General features: G+C 39.5%; 1 protein-coding gene across 2 annotated transcripts in view; it reads right to left on the reverse strand.

The window, feature by feature from the left end:
• iars1 (isoleucyl-tRNA synthetase 1) overlaps positions 1 to 16,419 on the reverse strand; it is a 57,285-nt gene extending 40,866 nt beyond the window's left edge. For both annotated transcript variants that reach the window (XM_081705324.1, XM_027020349.3), the window contains exons 1-11: positions 16,331 to 16,419; positions 15,514 to 15,637; positions 15,185 to 15,341; positions 14,700 to 14,819; positions 9,240 to 9,322; positions 7,456 to 7,573; positions 7,095 to 7,242; positions 5,251 to 5,338; positions 1,855 to 1,912; positions 1,556 to 1,651; positions 114 to 236 (exon numbers count right to left, since the gene is read on the reverse strand). In XM_081705324.1, coding sequence (XP_081561450.1) covers positions 114 to 236; positions 1,556 to 1,651; positions 1,855 to 1,912; positions 5,251 to 5,338; positions 7,095 to 7,242; positions 7,456 to 7,573; positions 9,240 to 9,322; positions 14,700 to 14,819; positions 15,185 to 15,341; positions 15,514 to 15,632 — 1,110 coding nt within the window. In that variant the 5' untranslated portion in view covers positions 15,633 to 15,637; positions 16,331 to 16,419. The remainder of the gene's footprint in view (positions 1 to 113; positions 237 to 1,555; positions 1,652 to 1,854; positions 1,913 to 5,250; positions 5,339 to 7,094; positions 7,243 to 7,455; positions 7,574 to 9,239; positions 9,323 to 14,699; positions 14,820 to 15,184; positions 15,342 to 15,513; positions 15,638 to 16,330) is intronic.
• Positions 16,420 to 17,399: the final 980 nt, after the last annotated feature.

Genomic DNA, 17,399 nt, shown 5'->3' on the forward strand with positions numbered 1-17,399 from the left:
ATTTTTTCTTTAGTTGTTTGGGATTAGGACTAAAATATATACCATTTTTATGTAAACATTTTTATGTAAAAATGTAGAGAAAGGTAAGCAAAAAAAACCCAAAAAAACTGTACCTTCACATACTGTCCAGCAAAGTGAGTGACTTCTGAGGTGAAACAGCCAGATGAGTCCACAGGGCAGATGGGTGGTGAGTCTCTCTGGATGATGTCATATTCCATGCAGACCCGGTAATCATCCTGCAGAAAGAGGCACAATGCAGCAGCTGTGAGGTCAGCACTTATTCCAGAGGAGGGGGTCAGCAACAACCGAAAATGACCATTCATCATAGAAGCTGAACCTGGACAGGAATGGGGCAAATACAAGAACACATTTTAAACAGCCATTTGCCACAAGGAGAAATGCTGCCATGCCTCATGGCTTGAGAAAAACAGACAACACTGAGGAAAATGTGTGTGGATGTATGTGGGTGTCTAAGGTCTTGACAGTGCATTTACAATCAGAAGCTTCACATGAAGTTTATTCACCAGAACACGATGGACTTTGACACCTTTAAATACTGAGTTTTTTTTAGTGTGTGTTGTGACTTGCAACCAGGGCCCCTTTTTATTTAGAAGAATCACTAAACATGGGAAATATTTCAGAGCTTTTCTTAAAGCTTTTTCTTCAAGACAACCAAAAATAAAACTATCATAGGTACATTTTTTTATAGGGTTTGCTTATTAATATTATACAACAATCACTGCTCATGGTATGGTACTGTGATTACATTTCTTTGCAATTAAAGGAAAACAATGTAGGTCCCCACTTTACCCATGTGATTTAAGAAGACCAACATGTTTTATTGCGCAATCATTCTACTGAAACCCAATGGCTTCCGACACTCACAGTAACGTGCTCTTCAGTTTAAACTGGTCTCGGGCACAGTCAGCGAGGACACCCATTCCATGCATCCAAAAGCCCTCTCACTTCAAGAGATTAGGCTGTTTATGTGGGCAGCCTTCTACACTCCAGATAAGAGTTCACACACTAATCCTAAGCACCAATACACTCAAGATATCTCTACTGGCAGTGCTTCCTCTTAAGAAGGTGAGAGATTTATATTTTATATATATATATATATATATATGAGAGAGAGAGAGAGAGAGAGAGAGAGAGCAAACATTTGGGTGATATCAAATGCACTTTGTGCTTGCAACAGAGTAGTAGACCATGGCCAACCATTATACAATTTGGTCAGTAAAATGCACCACTATTAAAGTTTCCATGCATCTGTTAGAATCAGCAAAAATCCCACTAGTAAAGGTTTTTTAATCTTTATAAAAACAGGGGAAAAAAAAGAAGAAGTACAGTTAAGCAGTAGGGCTCAAAGCAGACAGTAAAGTCAGTCATTCTCAGTCATCTCCTTAACAGATATCAAACTGCTTAAGCTTCAAGATGCAAATGTGGGTCTAACATTTTAATGGTAAGCACTCTTGAAGGGTTACACCCTTGAAGCCCCCTATAGTACACTGTAGGCTTTTAAAGCAGTGAAATCATGCCAATGTTGCAGACTTACAGCTCCAAAGTAAGGTGCCTGATGAACCACCCCAGTACCTTCCTCTTCACGAACATAACCGTCCAGAACAATAGAGAAGGCTCCTTTTTCTTTAAACTGGAAAAAAGAGAGAAAAATAGAGAGCCTTTTTCACCCAGAAAATGGAAGCCGAATGCTTTAAAATGTTTAGCTAACTATATTTAGCAATGCTAACTTTTTGGTCGTCTCTTCAAGTATCCCTTCAGCCAGGAGCATTTCCTAGGATGCTGACATGGCAGGCTTTACAAACCATGAGAAGTGTGGTTTAATAAAGCACTCACCTTGAAGTATTCAAAAAGAGGCTTGTATCTCTTCCCCTTCAGTGTCTTACCAGGGAACCTAAAAGACATTTAGCATTTATCTAAATATTCAACAAAATTTTATTCACAAAAGCTTTTAAACCACTTCAACATTTAAAACATGGCTCCATTATCATGTAGTTACAGAAACTACAGGGTAATTCTAAATACTAGATTCTCTAATCCACTATATTACTTCCATATATAAACTTCTACCATCTGCAAGCACATTTTTAATAGTAGTTGACTGACAATGCTTTTTCAAGGGCCAATGTCAATACTGATTTTTATAGAGTGGTGTTCTTAATGACCAATATAAGGCCAATAAGAGATTGTTACTCAATACATGCAATTTAAAGAAATAACAATGGGCCAACATCAAAATGATGAAATGTTACTGATGATTAACTAAGCATACAGTTTACACAAACTGCCACCGATATTTTCAAGTGAGAAATAAGGAACATGGTATCTGAAATGGTGCATCTATCTGAAATAGTCAAACAAACCAGACTACCCATCAGCATTTAACAATTTTCTATTCTAAAACATCACTACGAATAGGCTACTCCTTTACTGAAATATCCTACACAACTGAAAATGATCAACCTGTTATTTAAAATACTACTGTATATGTGTAAAGCATAACATTTCCACTCAGGATCCAGCATTTTCTTTTACACTATAAAAATATCACCTCGCTTCACTAATTTGCATAGCTAAACAGGTTTGCAGCTTAAATGAAATATCAAACTGAATTCATATAAAAGCACACAGGTGCCAGAGAGCGATGATCCAGGGGGTTATGTGACTACTGCAAGGTGATGGTCTGCTGCAGTTTTTCAGTTTTAACAGGGTGTACCACGCGACAAGTGTTCACCAACAGTTCAATGCCAAGCAGAAGTGACAAGCTAGATAGGGAATATGGAATTCTTCAAAAGAAAAATCTAACAATGCAACACCAATGCAATTAACACCTTTAATGTATATGATGCTGAGAAGCAACTGTAGGTAAGCAGAACAACAATCTGAGGGAAAAGGGTAGTTATCCTCCAGAGCGGAGTCTGAAGCCTACAGCATCACAGCCTCAGACCTCCCTCGCCACATTCACCATACATTGAAGATTTAGGCATACAAAATGCACTTCATCCAAGATAACACCTCAAAAGCAAACACTTGACTGATTTAACTTAATGAATAGAACCAAGTCTACATTGCTTGTCTGCTCATGGACATGCTGTGTCCTACTATTGCTTTGTTTACAAGTAATTATTTTGGTAATTTATCATAAAAACATCGTTAATTTACCCAACATTAGCAAGGGGGGGGGGGGGAATAGTAATACAATTTGTGAACCAGATTCAGCAAAAGACGTGGACAACAATTTCAATATTTCATTTTAGACATCCTCACGTAAAATGTTACTGTAGCCTAAATAAAGCATGGAAACTAGAAAATCTTTTCACCAGTTTGACAGGTAAATGCAAGGGTGGTACTCCCAATTGTCTGTTTTAACTGAGATTGTCTTTGGAGTAAAGTCATCACCTATGAGTTCCCTGACTGATGCCAATATCCCAAAAAAGCATTAGCCCAATATATTGGATAGTCTACACACTGGTCAGCCAATACTTTTTAACCTATTAAACTGGTAGATCACTCAAGACCATGAGTTGTTTGAAGAACACCATAAAACTACTAGCGTAGGTATAAATGTAATTCCTGATTTAAAAGACTCAAAACCAAATGTGACCACTGGACAAACTGTTGAAAGGAGAGGCTTTTCAAGATTCAAATAAAACATTAAATTCATCTATTTTAAAGTATTGCAACCATTCTGAACACTGCTATATTCTGTATCATCAGTAATTTGGCCTTTTATTTGTCCATAATCTACATTTCATTCCTCGGTCCCTTCACTTGGTCAGGCAAGTCGCTGATCTGTGTACAGCCTACTGTCTCTCTCATTCCTTTTTGCCCATGTGTCCATCTTAAGGGTTCTATTGCTTTTGGCAGTTTGTCCCATCACACACAGCAGAACGGCAGGTATAACCGGACGGTTTGAATCAGTTTCAGGGAAGCAATAGCAGCATAAAATGTATCTTCCTTTGTGTCATCAGTGGTGTCAAAACAGACTAGAAAAATTTCTGCAAAGAGATTTCCAAAAACCTTATCTGTAACATTACTAGTGTGTCTGGAGCCATGTGTGCAGTTTCGCTCCACCAGCATGACAGCTGACAACTGGGATGACATCTCAGCACCGTGGACAGCAGCCATTGGTCACATTTCAGCACCCCTGCGGTGGACAGCATTGGAGCTGGTGCCAAAGACATTTCTCAGGAGTTATCAGGGAGGTCACAAAAAGCAACGCAACGGACCGGCTCTCACTCTGCAAGCTTTCCATATGCTCACATCTGTATTCCCATACATAGATGGTGAAGGAACATGCTCGTCACTGCCTAAACCTCACTCCCAGACTGCCCTCTTGCCCCTGGACACTTCTACCACACCTGTCTACCCCCACACTGGCACTCACCTGAGCTTTTCAAACCTCTGAATATGGGAGGTTTCACTGCCACATTAAACAAACTATGACAACAAATTCAAACTTTGTCACTTCAGCTCCATGTTGGATCACAATCAATACAATGGACATAATCAATACAATCATTGTTTTTTAGGACATGCGACAATTTGCCAATATCCAGCGCAGATATTTCCAAATAGAAATTCACTCAAGCAACTACTTGTTCTGGTATGACTAATATAGACACTTCAATGCACATTCCTTGCATTCAAATTACTGTTCCAACAATAAAAGCACTGGCCTGAAAGAGCAACCAGAAGCAGAGAGATATTAAATCAATATCACTCTGCCAAACTCCTCTATACTCTCACCACAGCACATACAGGACCATTTTCATTAGATGAAGCCAATCCAGTTTGAGAAGAGACTGCAGATATAGTCTCAAGGAATGCATTGTGAAAGCACATTTATTATGTCAGAAGTCGTCAAAGGATGTAAGATGAAGGAAAGCGCCTTGGTTCGTTGCCAAAACAGAACAAAATCCAAGATAATTTTACTTTCATTTACACAGAGTGAAAGTTTGACCTTCTGTGATTGAAAAATGTATGGAAAAACCCACTACAAAGATTGCTAATAAAGGAGTGGCTAGAAATTTTAATGTCACATTCATCATTATATGTACATTGCTTTTATATCCAGTGCTTACTCCTGTCATGTGATACTGTATACCTCTGTTAGCAATATGATGCTGTAAGGATTCTACCATTGTGGGGTTTACCCCTAACACTCAAGGCAACAACAACAATATAATCCAGGGTTTGGCCTGTGGCCACGCGAGTGTTTGAAACACTTACTTGTCCAGTATGGTGTATTCACTCTCAGATTTGAACAGTGCTCCAAGTCTGGCCTCCATCATGACGTACATTTTATCAGTGGCATTGTCTAGAAACAGAACAGAGCAGCATGTGTATGGAAAATAAGTGAGCAAGGAAACAAAACTGGACAAAACAACAAAAAAAATTCATGTTTGAAAAATCTGGATTAGAGAAATGAGAAATGTAGCACATCAGGGCAGAAAGTTTAGAATTTAGAACAAGTGCTTAAGAAACAGAAAACAACCCTGTTTTGTACTGAAGCAGCACAGACTTTCACAAGAATATTCCTTGACTAGCAATTAAATGCTTAAAATGTCCAGATTAGTTTCTAAAGAAAGATAGATAGATGCCATTAAAGAGATCAAACCTCATCCCTTAAGTAGTCAGCATTTAAAAAAAGAAGCAATTCAAGTAGAAATTAAAAGCGTACCAACATACATCCGAGCAAAACTGAAGCGTATAAAAAGTTGAGTTCTATAAAAAGGTATAGCACAAGGACCAACAACTCTTAAATACACAGTGCACAAAATTGCAAAGATTCTAATTAGTGCTTTGAAGTTAAACCATGGATCACCGCAGCAGGGTGTACACAGTTGTCAGCATGCAGTAAGCCATCATAAATGAAACCACACATCCTAATTCTTCCACTCTTCAGTAAACAAGCCTGCACAAGCCAACACGACCAGTGAATCAGTGAGACATTATGCTGTAGCTAAGAGATAATTACTGCATTAATTTAAAAGAGCATTCGGTAAATATGCAGCTCAGTAAGTTTTATCTGCGCTTTAGAGTCAGACAACAGCTGTAAACATCAGTTAGCCATCAATGCACCAACTTCAAAGAATGTATTGCAACAATCTGTAAAACACGGAACATAATCGAGCCTGAAGAATCGGAGCTGGAGCAGAAACTGGGAGGAAGGGTAAGAGTGGAAGAGAAAGATGCAGAAAGAGAGAAAGGACAGAAAGGGGGAGAAAAGCGCATAAATAAAAGATTGCGCTTCCCCAAGGCGGGGCATGAAATGATTGCACAGGCCAAGGAGACCACTGGCAGGACTGGGTGCCTGATAGCATCGACGCAGAGCAGACAACTTCCTGGTATTAGTATTCTGTGCATCCCTCTCATGCAGCACTACCTGCCACCACCACCACCATTACCAGATGCAGGCTTAGAGTGCCCCCTGTTGGTGGCTGAAGGTCAGAGCACCATGCCCAGGCAAAGTAGGTCAACCATTTACTATGGGAGCTTTCATAGGGGATCTGAAATGACGCTTTTAAAAAAAGGACAAGGGATTATTTTTATATGTGAACAAGGACTAGGCTGTTTTAAAGTGACCTGATTTGAGAAATTGTTTTGACCCACATCTTCAAATGCTTTGCACTTCTCAGAGGAGCACAGAAAGGCGAAGGGGGGGGGGGGGGGGGGTGGACTGGGGATGTTGATGGAAGTTTTATTTTAATCAGTTTTGTTATATGACATGCTGATTCACTGTCAGCAGCATTCATGAGTGCTGAATACATGTATAAAGAAGATAACCCAGCCCCAATGAGCAAAAGAAGAATGGGTGGCAAACAGGCTGCAGTTACTAATACCCCTCCAAAAAATTTTCTAGTCCTTCATTATTTACTGGTCATCCTACATGCACACAGCAGCACATCAAAACAACTCAAAGCAATAACACCACCAATTATTACCAATTAATACCAAGTCAATTCAAGACTACCTAAAAAAGATCAGACATGATTCTTGATTTAAATTTCTATCAAGTCACCCTGCCATCTGAAATCTAGCAGCATTGCAGAGGTCTTGAGCCTGGTGCTAACCTTTGACCTTGACATAGATTAATTCAGGGTTGACACACAGCGCCAGGTTGCTGGGCAGGGTCCAGGGCGTGGTGGTCCATGCAATGAGACACACATTCTCGTCCTCCAACAGAGGGAAGTTTACAATGATGGACGGGTCCTGAACGTCCTGTTATTGGGAGAGGAAAAAAAATCCGCCAACAAATCTATGCTGAAATTTGGAGCACATAGACAGCAATCAGTTTTTCATATAATTAACAAATTATACTAAGCACATTATGGATCCTTCAGACATCTTTGTGGATTCTCCTGCATAAGATCTCTTTAGATATATTTATATTGCCTAACAATACTGAGGGTTTAGACATTCTAGCTCCAATACCTTGTAGTTCTGGTGAGATTCAAAGTTGGACAGAGGTGTGTTGCAGGCAGTGGAGAATGGCATGACCTTCACTCCTCTGTAGACGAGGCCTTTATCATACAGTTGCTTGAACACCCACCTGGAAGAGGTCATTCACAGCAAATTACGTGCTATTCTAAGGAGTTCAACATACTCATACTCTGAGTGCAATCTTTGTCAAAGGCTCTTAAAAAGGCATGCTCTGTCCTATACTCACGGGCTGTAAGCCAAAGTTGCTTTTGAGCGCAGATCAAAATATTAGCCCAGATTGCAGTCCAATTGGATGTAAAAGTACAATAAGAAACCTCCTCTCCCTTCACATTTTATTGGCTTATGGACCCTTTCTGTGAACCTGGGGTGACATGGCTTGGCAAGACATCAGAACCAGGAGAAACCAAGGGCCATATGTATAAAGTGTGTATACACATGAAAGTGATGTAGAGAAAATGTCTATTTATAAGAAGGAAATATGACACTAGAAGATGTGCAATCCTCTGTATACCCCAGAGGTTTTGTATGCATGTTTATGATAAAATGGGAATGCTGACAACCAGTTCAAAGGAGTGGTTATGCAAAATTAACTGGAAATGTGACTTTCAAAACATGTTTATGTTTGAATCCAATTAGAGTTACAGAGCACAGCATCTTAAACAGATCTGTCATGATAGTATTACGAGTTAACTGAGCAGCAAAATGTTTGATAATATGTATGATAAATACACCAAACTACCAGTGTGATCAATACTGTTGACATTATATAAAAGTCACTATTCATGTATAAAATGAACATGTGATTACTACTGTTGACATGTATATAGGAGTAAACCGTTCATAAATCCTGTGTGGAATGGCTGTTTTGGAGACATCAGAGGAAGTGGACAAAAACAAACCAATTTTTGAGTCAAAAAAAATCATGGTGTTCCTTTTTTGGGGGGGGGCTATGGCTAACGAGGGCAGGTCTCTGGGACACTGTCGCTGAGCTGGTCCTGCTGTTTGACGGACAAACACAGGAGCCATGCAGCCTATTTGCCTGTATAGGTGCGGACTGCACTCGGACACTGCCACATTTCTACAGGTGCCAGGGGACAGGTCGCTGTGGATTTTGCCACGATTCTTTGACTGGAGACAAAAAGCAAGTGGGTGTGGGATTTTTTTTTATTACATAGAAATGTGTATGCATCACTTGCTTTTGAGGATACTTTCATACAGTTAACTATACTTCCACTGAGAATCTAGATCTGTGTTTTCTAATTAGGTTATTTTTACTCATCTGCCCACACAACATACATTTAAAAAGTTTTTCCTTAATATTGTTCCAAAGACCAGTAGAAGAGCTAAGGGTTAAGTGATGAGTACATCTTGTGTAAGCTTCAGTCAATGCAAGCTACACTGACATCTCATTGGTAATCAATACTAATGAAATCCATGCAGTGTGCTCACTTTCCAGTCTAGTTTCATTCCCACCCCAACTGAAAATATACTACAGTAATTTCAGAAATATTTGCAAAAAGTGAGTTCATACATGCATGACTGTATGATAATGATTTTCCCTGCTTGCACCATTATATTCAGGTCTGCTTGACTAGCATAGCAGGCTAAGAGTCTGACAGCGGGATGTCAATCAAGTGTGCTCATTGGAATATTAGAACCAGGCCAAAAACGGTCTAAGCTAAGACTGATGATCTAGTTTGCATGGATTTAGGAGTAATGCATACTTTACATCATACTTTAAGCATTGATATTCGAGTTACAGCAGGAAGACTTACCAAACTGTCTCCATGAACCATGGGTACAGAGTCTTGTAGTCATGCTTAAAATCAATCCAACGACCCATTCTCATTACTGAAATCTGACACACAAAACACAAATTTCCCAGTGTTAGTGTAACAATTTTGTTTTAAGCAACAAAATAGAATACAGTGACAAATCAACCTAAGACTGATGAAGTTACTTTATATTAAGGCCAAGCTCCATGTACATAATGTTTTTTTAAGGCTTTTTTCTTTTTCACATCAACACCACTGTTTAGGCATACTAGCACTTACTGCTCTTCAAGTGTATCAATTTTTTCCTTGGACTTATCTACATTCCAAATGGAAATCTGCAACTTCCACTAGACATTGAAAACTACATTATCATCAAAAACTACATCCAAAGAACTACCTTAACTAACATTATCATTTTTCTTTTACAACCATGGCCACTTCTGTTCTCCTTCAGAGTGCAAAGTGCAACATGTTTAGCTATTCTTAAAACTATCGCTAACAACGGATGATCTGTGAGAAGTGTAGATTAATTGCTAGTCTGACAAAGAAGATTCTAGCACTAGAGGTGCACATACCGACCTTACGAAGCATTAGACCCATCAAGAAACTAGAAGTACAAGCTCTGGATGCCCTAGGTGAAGTTAGCAAGCCCTCAACTATAGACCTCGCAGTAGGGCAAAGGGGTGATATTGTAGCGAAATAGCCGAGCGTCAGCTCGTCCACGGGAGCACCACACATTGCAAATTTGTGTGTCCAACAGGTTTGCCCCACTCAGTGAGGCACCTGTTGAAGGAGCTCTGGTTATAGGGGACCTTTATGCAACACGTGAAATTAGCTAAGCCTTTAGGGACACCAGCAGCAGTAGTCAGCTGTACACCTGGGGCCAGGGTGCAAGACATTGGAGGTAATCTTAAGGTTTAAGGCAAACATAGGTTCTCTAAGATATTGTATAATAATTATACGCCTTCGCTAGTCAGCGATTACTAAAAAGAATATTGAAGACGTGCGTCAATTAGCGAAGCAGATGTCCGATGCTGTATGCATGCTCTGGTCCCATCCCAATGCGGCACGGGGATAAAACATACAGCCTGTTATCTTCGCTGAACTGCAGGATGTCCAAGCAATGCTCACAAAATTACATGGGGTTTATAGATGACGAACACATATGAGGGCAAAACTGGCCTTTTAGGGTGGGATGGAATCCATCCTACCAGGGAAGGCACTGCTCTTCTTTCCTGTATTATAATCCTTAGTCTGATGACAGACCTAGTTAATCTATGACAATCCAGAGCAGCGGACAGGCAGCAGACAAAGAGGTTAAACCAATAGTCTGTTTGTCGCTACATGAGGTCACCCGAGGTTCATCATACTGACACTGTGTCTGTTCCCCAAGCTAAGCAGAAATACAGAAAAAAAAAAAAAAAGTCTTAACCCAATTAGTATTCAAGGAATTGATTCACAGAATACTGCCTGCACCATTCACCTGCGTTTACTAAATGTCAGATCCTCAACATCTAAGGATTTCACTTATCAGGAGAGCTCATCACAGATTTAATGTACTTTGACAGAAACCTGGATCAAGCCAAATGAGTACATAGCTTTCAACAAAGCGTGTCCTCCTGGTTACAGCTATGTACACCACCCTCGTCTAACAGGTTGTGGAGGTGGCATTGCAGTTATTTATACTGACACATTAGGCATAAACCAGTAAGCCGGTCATGATTCGAGTAATCTGAACTAATTGTTACTATCATAAATGATGTAGCGATAAGCCGCCAGCGATAAGCCGCCCACCCAGCCTCTTCCATTAATTGGCATCTACAGGCCACCAGGACCCTACTCAGCATTTATTAACAAATTTGCAAATTTCCTCTCCATTCACTCTAGTAGAAAGAGCCATTATTGTTGGTAATTTCAATATTAACTCGGATAATGCCCAAGACCCTCTGAGATCAGCCTTTAGTTCTATATTAGAATCAATTGGTTTCACCCAATGTACAAGAGAACCCACACACTCTGGTGGGTCTATACTTGACTCAGCACTGACCTACTGGTGTAGACATAGAGAATGTAGTTATACTACCCCAGTCAGATGCCATCTCAGACCATTCCCTAATTTCATTTGAACTACACGAGAGACAATATAGTAAGCACGCTACCATACCAGGCGCACAATCACGTGAGCCACTGCACCTAGATTTATTGCAAATTTCCCAGACTTGTTTATGATTAGCATACCCTCAAACACCATTGAACTTGATCAAATAACAATGCTCAGAATCAGTATTCTGCTGCACACTCAATGATGTTGCTCCAATTATGAATAAAAAAAAATTAGGGACAAAAAATTAGTACCTTGGTATAATGATCACATTCACAGTTTAAAACAAAACACTCAAAAAATAGAACGGAAATGGCGCTACACTAAACTTGTAGTCTTCCAGCTTGCATGGAAGGAGAGCCTTCTCAAGTACAGAAAGGCACTTATTACCTCTTGAACAGCTCATCTTTTGACCCTTAAAGAAAATTAAAATAATCCTAGATTTCATTATAGTACATTTGCACATCTAACTAGGACTAAAACTGACACCAATGGTCAGATTACAACATCACACAGTAATGAGTTCATAAATGTATTCAATGACAAAATTAAGCACATTAGAGATAAGATTCAGAGTATTAATGTGACATAGGGCAGCTACACAGAGATCAGAACAAAGCTAAAAAATGCTCTAGAATCCTTTACACCTATCCAACAGCCAGAACTTAAATCTCTGATCTCACACTCAAAATCCTCCACTTTTTTTTACTATATTCACTGTCTACACAAGTTCTAAAGGAATATACCTGTAGAAAGTGAACCTTTACAAAATTTAATAAACACCTCCTTGAACAATGCCTACGTACCTAAATCATTCAAATTAACAGTGATAAAACCACTTATCAAAAACTCAAACCTCAGCCCATGTCAGCTGTCAAACTACAGGCCAAACTCAAACTTTACATTTATCTCAAAGATCCTAGAAAAAGTTGTAGCTCAGCAGCTAAGCTCATACCTGAATCAAAACCAGTCAGGGTATAATACGGACTGAACACTAATTAAAGTAGTTACTGACCTGTTGTTGGCTTTTGACCAGGGTTATAGCTCTTTGCTTACATTGCTTGCTCTGAGTGTAGCATTTGACACTATAGGTCACATTTTACTAGATAGACTCTAAAATGTTATTGTGATTAGGGGAAAATCACCCTCTCTTGGCTTAAATCTTACCTAGCCGGTCGCTAATAGTTTGTTAACATAAGTGGAGACTTCATAGCTAATCTTGTTGTATGCTGAGGTGTCCCAGAAGGGTCTGTTCTAGGGCCTTTGTTTTTTTCTTTATACATGCCATCTCCAGGTGAGATTATGTGTAAACACTGTGCTAGTTTCAAATGCTACACTGATGATTCTCAACATCTCAGTCAAACCAGATGACATATCATTGACAAATGTATAAAGGATGTCAGATTCTGAATGGTGAGGAACTTTCTCTCACTTAATCCTGACAAAACAGAGATGCTTCTAGTAGGCCCAGAGACAGTTAGGTCCTCGCTCTCGAATTACTCAATTAACCTCAATGGTCTCCCAATCATATCTTCTATAACAGTTAAAGATCTTACAGTTATTATGTATCCCCATCTCTTGTTCGAAGCTCATCTAAGTAATATTTCTAGGACCGCCTTTCTCTACCTCAGGAACATTGCAAATATTAGGAATATATGCTCCTCACATGATGCAGAAAAGAAAGTCCATGCATTTATCACTTCAAGATTGGACTACTGCAATGCCTTACTACCTGGCTGTACCATTATTTGCCTAAACAAGCTTGAGCCAGTTCAAAATGCAGCAGCCAGAGTTCTTACTAGAACTAGAAAATCACATCACTCCTATCTTACTACTTTACATTGGCTCAGAAGTAATATTATGTACTGACTCTAAAATACTCTTAATTGACCTACAAAGCACTGAATGGTCTTGCCCCACAGTACCTTAGAGAACTCTCAGTGCATTACGATCCACCACATCTGCTTAGATCAAAAAGGTGCAGGTTCTTTACCAGTAACACAAATAAGAAAATCTACTGCAGGGGGCAGAGCCTTTTCCTATAAAGCTCCCCACACTATATAATAACCTTCTTGTAAATGTTTGAGAGTCACACAGTCTCAATATTTAAGGCAAGGCTGAAAGGCTCTCTACAGTCAGGCATTTTATTAACTACTTCCCATCTTAGGTAAAGGTGTAGAGCTGAGGGTCCCTCGGCATTTGGAGTTATCATAATATGGGAGGATATGATGTGGTCACTTCACCTTTCTTTTGTTACTCAAGTTTCTGGACTGAGAGTGGACTGAATGCTGAGGTTCTAGGATGCCCTCATGCCTGTAGTTCCTTCTGGCTCCATCCTTTTAGCTATGCTGTCATAGCTAGATCTGTCAGAGTCCATCGTTGCACATTATACTTCTCCAATTTGCACACCCTCATACCTGAACATGCCAAATAATCCATTCTTTCTTTCGTACACCTACCCCTGACATCATGGTGTTACTGAGCCTGAACCCGTCTCAGCTGCCATGCCTACTCGCACCACCCCGATTTCCCCTGCTGTAACCCACCTCACCTCCACCCCAGCCAACTACCTCTCCGTTGCCCTTGAGGTATGGGATGGGTTTCAGACACCTGCATACCATCGGGACAAGACTAGGAATTCGAGAAAACCAGACTAGACATTGTTTTTTGTTTTGTTTTCCCCTCCATTTTATTATTAATTTATTTATTATTCTCTTAAAATTGTTACCATTATGGTGACCGTTGTTGGCCAGAGGAGGAGGAGGAGGATGGACACTGACAAATCTTGTAAAACGGGGAAATGCACAGAAAGGTTTGCCTTTAAATGGGTTTTTTTTCCCCTTTTAATACAGAACTAATGCAGTGATTGAGCACAGAATGCTGTGAAACCAGCAGCTGTTCCTGAAAGGCACATGCCCATTTCAGAAAATGACATGTTGGTTAATGAAATCTGAGTTCTTCTAGCAATTGAAACCTGTGTCCACATTTTCTCACCCAGGAGCAATAAATTATGTGCATATTTTATCCTAAAACTAGATAACATGAACTCAAATACATTCTTCATAAAAGACAACCTTGGACTTACATTACTTCATGTGTTGGTCATCACATCACATTTACACTTTTTAATTAAATGCTTTTTATTCTGCAAGCCTTCAATGTAATGACAATCTAAGCAACCCAAGTAATTTTTTTAAAGGTTAATTTGTGCAGTGGTCCTCATTATCCCATCCTAAACATGAGAGGCTTTTTTGCAGGAATTTATGCTGTTAACTCAATAAATGTGCCTGTCTCCAATGCACCCAACTACAATTAAAGCAGTGGAGACTCATATTCCCAGCTCCCAGATGCTTGCTTACCTCCCACTCTGTGGAGTACCTCATCACAATACTCCTACACTGCTTGTTGTACTCAGCTATACCCATCTTGGCAACATCCTCTGGTCCTTTAATGTTGAGCATCTTATCGATCTCATATTCCTGGAAAAAATGAAAAGTGTTAAAATCTGAAAAGCTGGGGAAATACAGAGAGAATCCCAACCTGTTGTTATAAGGTACTGCAGCAAGTATTGCTTCAAATCAGAATAGCTGCAGGGTGTTTTGCCTCTCAGAACTGTGGGATGCACACGGCCTCAAAATAAATAAATAAATAACCACATATCAGTCCATTTTAAAAGACTAAAAGACATGAGACAGGAGGCTTACTCCTTGGCCTCCCAGATTACACCATCACATAAGAGGAAGAACACTATGGGGGAAAAAATCTCTATTCCAAACTGCACGGAAAGAAAAAACAATTGCTATGACTATTATTTGCAACACTTTGCTTAAGTTTGTAGTCTTACCACAGGCAAGCCATGGCAATCCCAGCCAAATCTTCTGTCCACATGGAAGCCACTCTGATGTGCAAACCTAGTGACAATGTCCTTTATAGTACCAGCAAGGATGTGGCCATAGTGGGGGAGACCAGTAGCAAAGGGTGGTCCATCATAAAAAGTATACCTGTAAATTTAACGTATACATAAATACACCTTTGAATGAATCTGTGACTCATAGATCAGAGAAGCAGAACAGGCAGAACTAACAAGATGGCATTCCAGTGAAATAAGATTAACTTTACGCTGATGTGAAAAAAAAATGCCTCCAAGATGATATTCCTTAAACTTTCTCTTACTTCGGCCTGTTTTTGGACTGGTTTAGACATTCTCGGAAACAGTCCTCGTCCTTCCAGAATTGGAGAATGCGCTCTTCCTCAGAGGGAAAGTGAATGGTCTCAGAAACTGGTTCGACCATGACGTCTACAGTAGAGCACCAAGGAGTACATTTGAGTGTAAACACATACAACATTGGCATCATTTAACTAATTCATCAAGACTGTTTAACAGATAAAAATGTACTGAATAGTTCTAATAAAATTAGCTAGGCACGCAAGTTGCTCTGGAAAGATCGTCTGCCAAATGCTTTAGATGTAAATAGTTTGCGCTGAAAGTCCAGCCTGTCCAATCGAGGCAAATGCCGCTCTTAGTCTTCACTCGTGGCTTGTTATCCAGTTGACCCCCCGGTATATTAGATAAATACATACACTAGCTAAACTGTGCACTGCCGCTTCCATTCAGTATCTCAAAATAAAAGTCTGTTAAACACCATTTGTATTTACACCAAGAATGGGACAGTCAGAGCCTTCCGCATAGTGTCTACATTATTTTTTCGACGTTCTCCACATGCAGTCTTGCTAGCTAGCTAATTATTTTCCACGGGGATAGCTGAATTCTCAACTTTCATCAACGATGGCTAGCTAGCTTGCTGTATTTTGACGTTGCTGCACAAGAACACGCAATGTAGTTTGACTTTTACACTTCATCCGTATGGACGGACGGCACATTCCAAGCTCTGGAAAGCAACAAAGGTAGCTATGCAATTAGGTCTATATTCATAAGCGGTAACTAATGCTTTAGGTACGTATATCTGCAAAAGTTTTACTTATAACTTACACGCGGCGGTCTTTACCCGGACGCTGAAGAAGAAGCCGAAAAAAGGAAATGATGCAACTAAGCGAAAGCATGCACGGAAACGGAAATAAAAACGAATCAAGAAAGAAATGTATTTTGTCCTTTCCATTTTGGTTGGTTGGTTGGTTATTTGGTCATGTGAAGTGCTTTTTATTTATTTATTTTACATTTTTAATAATTCTGGGTGAAACACTACACTATCTAAAACTGAGTGTACTGAAGACATACGTTTTCCTCTTGAAAAACTGGTTAAATCATTTGAGATGAATTAATGCTTCATGTCCATTTGTTTTTACACTGAACATGGTCTAGAGTCTCAGGATATACGGTCTTGTTCCTTACAGTTTGTTTTAAATAGGTCTTAGAAGAGTTAGTGATGACAGGATTGTTTACTCAGTAAGCACTATGGTGTGTATATAGGTCAAGCAAGAGACAAAAACTCCTTGCTCCTTTTTTCTCTTTATTAAAGCAATGGAACATGCGGTTGTGCTTGTAGACAAATTTTTTAAATTCTACTTATTTTTCTACAGCAGACCTTTCAAAAGCAATAGAAGCTACTCATTCAGTTGCCTGCTGATGCTCTACCAGAAGACACCTCTAACTCTCAACCATAGGAGATTATCCATGTCTACAATGTAGTAAACCTATGACAGACTCCCAGGATTTGCACCTAGATTAAGCCTAATCCTAGACAAAAAGATCCAGTAGTGATTCACGAATGGTGCAATAATCTGAAGACTAGGTCTGTCTAGGAAATTTGCACTGTGGGTTAAAGGTTTAACTTACATTATTTAAGTACAAAATAGTGTTGATTCTCACACAAATTAAAATAGCCAATCCTCAGCCTGGTCTTAACTACCAACCAAAAGAAACAAACAGACAAATTCTGTACATAGATATTAGAAAACAGGTAAATGGAATAATTCATGTTTGAGAAACAATTAGTCCTAAACACAAATGCACACAAAACATTTCCAGAATGAAGCTTGAACACTACGCATTTGATTTTGCCTTTCCTTTTAAGTTTCAGTTTAGCTTTTTTTCTGAGTTT

Source organism: Electrophorus electricus, chromosome 22, assembly GCF_041902795.1.
Source record: "Electrophorus electricus isolate QZ-2024a chromosome 22, ASM4190279v1, whole genome shotgun sequence".
NCBI lineage: Eukaryota > Metazoa > Chordata > Actinopteri > Gymnotiformes > Gymnotidae > Electrophorus > Electrophorus electricus.